General features: G+C 41.8%; 1 protein-coding gene across 1 annotated transcript in view; it reads right to left on the bottom strand.

Moving 5' to 3' along the window:
• Nucleotides 1-7,437, bottom strand: part of LAMB4 (laminin, beta 4) — a 128,739-nt gene that overhangs the window by 58,117 nt on the left and 63,185 nt on the right. Inside the window, exons 18-21 of the mRNA XM_011986387.1 lie at nt 4,121-4,298; nt 2,434-2,577; nt 801-1,032; nt 197-354 (exon numbers count right to left, since the gene is read on the bottom strand). Of these exons, the coding sequence (XP_011841777.1) occupies nt 197-354; nt 801-1,032; nt 2,434-2,577; nt 4,121-4,298 (712 nt within the window). The remainder of the gene's footprint in view (nt 1-196; nt 355-800; nt 1,033-2,433; nt 2,578-4,120; nt 4,299-7,437) is intronic.

Below are 7,437 nucleotides of genomic sequence, written 5' to 3'. Positions count from 1 at the left end.
TGAGTTTTAATAGTCATTGATTTGTGAATCATTCAAATTCTTTGTTCAATAAAGCAGCAATTTATCACATTGTGTCTTCTTACCATTTCTGCACCACACATCTGTCCAAGATAGATAAGTCATGAATATATGATCATTTTACAGATTATAGTGTGGGATAAAGAGAAAAAATTGCATCAAGCACTATACCACATACCTGTATAACCTTGAAGACAATTGCAGATTACATCTGAGCTCCACAGATTCTGATAACAGGAATGGGCAAAATACTGATTGCTTGAGGGATCATCCGGACACAGGCAAGGACGACAGGGCTGTCCTGAAGAAGGATTTCCATAGTAACCATCAATACACCTGTCAAGACAATTTCCTTTCACCAAAATGTTCCCAGGAAAAGATCACGTTAGCCAATGAGGATTTGCTATGCTTTAAAACAGTGCAACTCTGAAAACTGAATATTTTAGAAGACGTTCATTTGCTCTGCAAAATGACTTTTGGTTTTAAATCAAAAGTCTCAAGGTATGGTCAATTAAACTCTGTGTAATAGCACTCGATTTACATGTCATATTTGAGGAACATAGAAAGTAACATGCCAGGCAAATGTGTGTTATTGATTTAATCCAACATTTTCTGGCTCGTAAGATGATTTTGAAGGGTGAGAAAACAATGATCTCCCCCACCTTTAACAGTCCTCCCTCCCACACTTAAATATTGTTGAGTCTCTACTCAATGGACCTCCATTAGGAGACTGGAACAAAGTATCAAAAACCTGAAAATTAAAGTGCATATGAATTCCATACCTTTCACAGTTTCTGCCAGTTGTAAAGCCTCCACAATTGAAGCATGACCCCGTCTCAGGATCACAAAGTTCAGCAAACCCATTACAAGGGCAAGAGTGGCAGCTGGGAAATCCAAAGTAGCCTGCCAGGCAGCGATCACAGCGGCGGCCAGACACCTCTCCATGGCAGGGGCACTGTCCTGTTACTAGGTCACACACAGTGTCCTTTGATCCTTGAGGATGGCAGTGACATGCTGGATAAAGCAAAGAGAAGTATGCTGGGGCGGGGATGAGTGGTGTGTGGTGGTGAAAGAGTTACAGTTCTGGTGTCGCGTTTCCTGTCCCAAGCTCGGTGAACCAAGTAAGCCTATAAGGTGCTTAGGACAGAGCTTATAATGAGTTCCAGGTAAACGTTAAATAACAACTCACTGAGTCACTGGATAAACAGTATGTTGCGAACAATTGGGTCTTATGAACATTTGTTGTTTATACAGAGAAACCAAACAAGTCACATGTTTTTAACGACTTAAACTTCCATATATCTTAGGTATATTAATAAAACCTCTAGTATTAATATTATAGTATTAATATAGTATATATAACTACTATACTATAATAATGGTATAGTATTAATATAACCTCTAGATTATAAACCATGTAAGAACCCATCTTAACACGGTCAGAGTTTTCTTTTTCCTAGACAAGATGGGAGAGGCCCAATCCTTTTCTGATAAATTGTTGAATCCCTTGAGCCAATCTTCCCTGTGCCACAATGTGATGCCAGTTTATTTGATAGGGTGGCATATGGAAGAAATGTTTGTTCCTTTGTCTAGATCCCTTTGTGTATCTCAGGCATTTTGTAACTTTTTTTTAAAAGAAAAGAAAGCAATGATGGGTCCAGTGATGGGCTGGGTGGGCGACCATGCCCAAGCAATGCCCAGGAAGGGGAACCATCTCTCTGAATTACGACAGAAAAGATATGTTTCCCTACTTGGAAAGGAAATTAACCTATCTGTAGGTTTTCATGGTTCCTAAGATAGGAATCTGAGGGAACAGTATTTTCACTAATGATTTTCACTGTGAAGAGAGAGCTATATACCATGAGAGCTGGATTATCAGCCGTGGATGAAGCCCCATCTAAACCCTTATCAGTGAGTGACTTAGGAACTGAGTTACAAGGCTGTTTGCAAACCTCGCATCAGAAAGGGTGATACCCTTGTTGGGAGAAGTCTTGTCTGTGGTGGCAGCATTGTCCCTTTCTTGACTCCCCAATCTTATCATTGTTTTAGCCTTTCCAGCCATTGGGCTTGTGAGCTAGATCCTCAAGCTGGCTTTGCCAGCTCCCTTCATGGTGCTCCACATTTTACCTTAACCATCCATTTGATACAGACTGCAAACTTCCAGAGGCATGGACTATGCTTTGTTCATTACTCTCAGTTCCTAATGCAGCTCTGCCTACAGTCAGGGCCCATTGATGAATGGATGAATGAAGTGTAGCAAAAAAATGTTCAGTATATTTTATCTACATAGATAGTCTGAATAATGTAGTCAAGTTTCTAATCTCCTCCCCTTAAAAACTCCCCCCATGACTTTGCCTGCTGTCAAAATGTCAAGACTGCGAGCAAGTGTTTCCCCTGGTATGTTTTGCTACGTACGGTGACAGCCATGATGCCCCAAACCATAGCTTCCAGGTGAGCACCTATCACAGCAGCGCCCGACCACAAGAGATTTACACTGGCACTGGCCTCCAAGTCGACTACAGCTGGATCCGACTGAGCCCTGGGGGTGACACTTGCAGGCTGCAAGGAACAAAGGAAGGGAGGTAGAAATGAATGAAAAGGCAGAGAAGCACCTCACCTTGTTAGTAGCTATAGTTTACCTCTCCCTCATTTAAGACCTCTTTAACACTCAACTCCCTCATCTGTTAAACAGGGATAATATAGGATCTGCCTTGTGGGACTGTTGTATGGATAAAAGGAAATAAGGTCTATGAAGTACTTAGAACAGTGCTGGTACATAGGGTGCTCAATAAACATTACTTAACAAGTTAACAGACTTAAAATTGGTTTTAAATAATTATTCTAATGTAATTAATACTATTGGCATTCTTAATACTTCAATTCCTGATGTTCTACATTGGTGCTGAATTTTACCTACTATTTTATTTATTTTTTAGAGACAAGGTCTCACTCTGTTACTGGAGTGGTGTGATCTTAGCTCACTGCAGCCTTGAATTCCAGGGCTTAAGCAATCCTCCTGCCTCAGCCTCCCAAGTAGCTAGGGCTACAGGTGTCTGCCCCTTACTAGTTTTTTGTTTGTTTGTTTTTTGTTTTTTTGAGACTGAGTCTCGTTCTATGGCCCAGGCTGGAGTGCAGTAGTGTGACCTTGGCTCACTGCAACCTCTGCCTCCCCAGTTCAAGTGATTTTCATGCCTCAGCCCCCCGAGTAGCTATGATTACAGGCACGCACCATCACACCTGGCTAATTTTTGTATTTTTAGTAGAGATGGCTGTCACCATTTTGGCCAGGCTGGTCTTGAACTCCTGACCTCAAACAATCTGCCTGCCTCGGCCTCCCAAAGTGCTGGAATTACAGGTGTGAGCCACCATGACTGGCCCCCCTTACTAGTTTTTTATTTCCCCCTATTCCATATATTTCATGAGATGGTGGGTACCCTGAACTCATAGCTCTGTCCTAAGGGAAAAAGCACTTGCCTGACATTCAGGAAGCCTCGACTGTCATTGTAGCTGTCACTCTATAGCCACGCTTCTCAACTGAAGGATGATTTTGTCCCTCAGGTGACATTTGACAAAGTTTGGAGACATTTTTGGATGTCACAACTAGGGGAGGGCGGTACTGGTATAAGATCTGTAGGGCTGCTGCTAAACACCTGATAGTGCATAGGGCAGGCCCCTGCAGCAAAGAATTATCCAGCTCAAAATTTCAGTAGTGCTGAGGGAGAAAAATCCTTCCATAGCTAAATAAAATGGGTAAGTTACATACAGATTTTGGGCTCCAATATGTTCATTTATTAAATGAATATTTTGGGATAAAAGAAGATGTCTGGAGTTCCTTCCAGCACTAGAATTCCAAATGAATATTTTAGGACCATTGTTCTAGCCATCTATCCTACGAATGCTGCTGCAAAGTTTCTCTTTTACACACTCACTGTACTGTGCATTATGATTCCAACACATCAGCAGACCGCTCTGTGTATCTAATTATTGAGTGATGGATATTTTGGTTGTTGTTTGGAGTGGATGCTAACATAAACTGATTTGCTTTAAAAAGCATTTGTATGGATGTCAGTGCTTCAGTAGAGTTCATTAAACAGATACATACCCACAGCCCCATCATGCAGCTTGGCGGACATGCTGATGATCAGCCTTTCACAGGCACCCGGGAGCACTTGAGGTCCCATTGCTGAGGCAATTTCAACACAGTTGTGAAGCTGATACTCATCTAAGTCCTGCTTGCTGCAGAAATTCTCCAATGAATTGATTTGGGGAATAAGGCCAAGCTTTTGAAAGAATGCAAAAAGACTTAACATTCAAACTATCTGCTGTGTAAGATTCTACTTATATATATAAAAAAATTAGATCTATGAAAATAATGGTTGAAAGAAGACTCAACTCAATCCTTTAAGCTGGTTAGGACTGAAGACTTTTAAGATTTTCAATTTATGGAAGAAATATTTAAATATTTATATTTCTGGACTTGTGGCAAAGAAAAAAATTAAGCCTTTATCTTTTTACTGTCATATTTTTTACTTGCTAATATGTTTGCCTAGATTTGAAAGAGTAATAACATCAAGTTGGTCATTTTGAACAATTGGTGTTAAAAGCAGCCATGAAAGTGGGTTTTAATTCAGCAGGCAAAGTCTGGAGACTAAACCTGTGCACAGATACATCTCCTCTAGTCTTCTTTTTGCTTTATCCATCCTGAAACCAGTTTCCATAGCCCTTTACTTCAACCCTCTTCAGTCTTTCCCTAATTGTCCTTTGACACACCCAGCTAGTGGCATCACAACCCTAGATGACCAGAGCTGACCCTTCGACAACACAGGTTTGAACTGTACAGGTCCCTTCTATGTGGATTTTCTTCCGCCTGTACTACTCCAAGACAGCAAGGCCAAGCCCTCCTCTTCCTCCTCCTCCTCAGCCTACTCAGCATGCAGATGAAGAGGATCAAGACCTTTGTGATGATCCACTTCCACTTAATGAATATAAACATTTTCTCTTCCTTGTGATTTTCTTAATAACGCATTCTTTTTTCCAGCTTACTTTATTATAGGATACAGTATATACTACATATACAAAATATATATTAATTGGCTGTATGTTATTGGTAAGGCTTTCAGTCAACAGTGGGCGATTAGTATTTAAGTTTTTGGGGAGTATAAAATCAAATGTAGGTTTCTGACCGCATGGGGGGTTGACGCCCCTAACCCCCGAGTTGTTCAAAAGTCAACTGTATTTACCAGTGTCTCCTCTTTCTGCTGCACTCTGAGCATATGCTGTTACCTCCTTACTGCGCAGAGGAAACAGACCCCAGCAAAAGGCCTGGAGGTTCCTACTACCTGCCTCCCAAATTCCAGGTTCTCAAGTCTTACCACCCATCCAGGACATTTAGTGCTCAAGAAGGAAGAGGTATTGGAGTGGAAGAGGTATCCCATTGGTAAATCCTCTAACCTCACAAAACTCTTCTGCAAATTATGCTTGCTTTCTTTGCTCTCTTCCTCTCAACTCACATTTAAATGTGCTCAAGTCTCTCCCATCTATAAAATCACCTCCTCAATCGCACATATTCCTCTTGCCACTGCCCTGTCTCTGCCCTTTGACTTCTCGATAGCCAAATTTCTTAAACAATCATTTCCTTGCCATCACCCCTGCCTCATCTCCCATTCACCCTTCAAACCAATGCAATACTTCTGCCCTACCCCATCCCTAAATGTTAGAGTTCCTCAGGGTTCTCTCATCAGCCCCCTCCTAACTCCACACCTACTTCCTAGGTGATCTTGGCCACACTGGACCACTGTCTGAATGGGTGCCAGCATCTGAATTTACATCTCCTGCGCCCCTGTCAGTCGTGGGCTCCAGATCTGCACTGATATCTAATGCCTATTAGTTGCCCCACAGGCACTGCAAAACAAACATGCCTGAACCCCACTTTCCTTTCTGTGCTTATTCTTGGTAAACAATGCCACCATCTGCCAAGCTGCTCAGTGGAGAAAACTGAGGGAGGTCATCTTTGACACCTGCCTCTTTGCTATCAACACTCTTGCCTAACGCACGTCCCCCACACATCAAATCACAAGCCTGGCCAATTCCTCCTCTTAGATGTTTCTAGGGTGCATTTATGGCTCTTTGTTCCCCTGCCACTTCCCTAATTCAGGCCACCTGGATGATTATAGTGGCAACCGAACAGATGGCCCAGTGTCCACTCTTGCCACACCCAATCGATTTTCTACACTAAAGTCAGAGTGATCCTTTTAAACGCCGTTTGTCCAGATAATCTCCTTCTTAAAACTTTCCAGTGGCATCCCATTGCCTCAGGATAAAAATCTGAACTTATTTTTTTTTTTTCATTTTGCTATGCTCCTCCTGCTCATCCTCTCAACCCCATGGTCCTGAATATGGGAGGTACTGCCCCTTTAGGGAGCATTTTGGAAATTCGTGGAGGTGGTTTTAGTTGTCACAGCAATAGAGTGATGTTTATTACAGGCATTTAGCAGGTCGCGGTCAGAAACGTGGGACATTCTCACAAAATGGCCCCTACAGCTTTTGAAAGTTCCATTGGATATTCATGAAGGAGAAAATCCTGTTTATAGTTTGAGTTGAGAGCCTAACTCTATGTTTTTTAAACATGTTTACAACACACCTGCTTTCATGGCTGTCTCCCCTGCAGTGATTCTATCTATGTGAGCATCTTCCTACTTCATTGCATATTCTGGTGTATTCATGCCTGTACTTGAACATACTGAAGTCTGATGATTTATTTATCCATTACTTTCCTTTTGTTTTTCTTTGTATTAATATTAGCATATTACATTGATGTTATTTGGAAGTCATGTGCGCAGGTAGGCTATAGTGCCTATGAATTTCATTTCAGGATGGTAAGGAATATTAGAAAATATTTATAATAAAAATATTTTTAAAAAGGGGGCATGGGGTTGGGTCGGATGAGGCTGAGAACCACTGCGAGAGTCACACTGAGCTTTTTGGGTCTCTGCCCTGTCACTGTTCCCAGGACCTCTAACCCCATGCTCTCATTGCCTGGTTGTCTGCATCTCCCCTTTAGTGAATAAGAACCGGGGTGGCAGGGATAATGCATGTTTTGTTTACACTTATGCCTACCACAGTGTCTAATTTATAGTAGGTGCTTCATAAAAATTTATTCAGTAAAGAATATTTACAGGTCTACTACTGTATTCTTAAGTTGATATGAAAATGATTCTGTGCTCTCCAAACACAAACCAAGTGGGGAGAGATGAAGAAGAAAGCCAGATAGGCTGGGGCTGGGGATGAGGGCAGCCAACCAGAGATTATTTACAGCTCTTCGTCTGAGCCATTGAGAGTTGGCCATTCTGGGAACTGAGAAGATGCACCAGATGACAAGAGTCCCTGTCAGCTATACGATTTTTTTGTTGTTGTTGTTTT

This window comes from Mandrillus leucophaeus, unplaced genomic scaffold (genome assembly GCF_000951045.1).
Source record: "Mandrillus leucophaeus isolate KB7577 unplaced genomic scaffold, Mleu.le_1.0 Scaffold298, whole genome shotgun sequence".
Taxonomy (NCBI): domain Eukaryota; kingdom Metazoa; phylum Chordata; class Mammalia; order Primates; family Cercopithecidae; genus Mandrillus; species Mandrillus leucophaeus.
The sequence above is the reverse complement of the archived record's forward strand: the minus strand, read 5'-3'. Positions and strand labels throughout refer to the sequence as shown.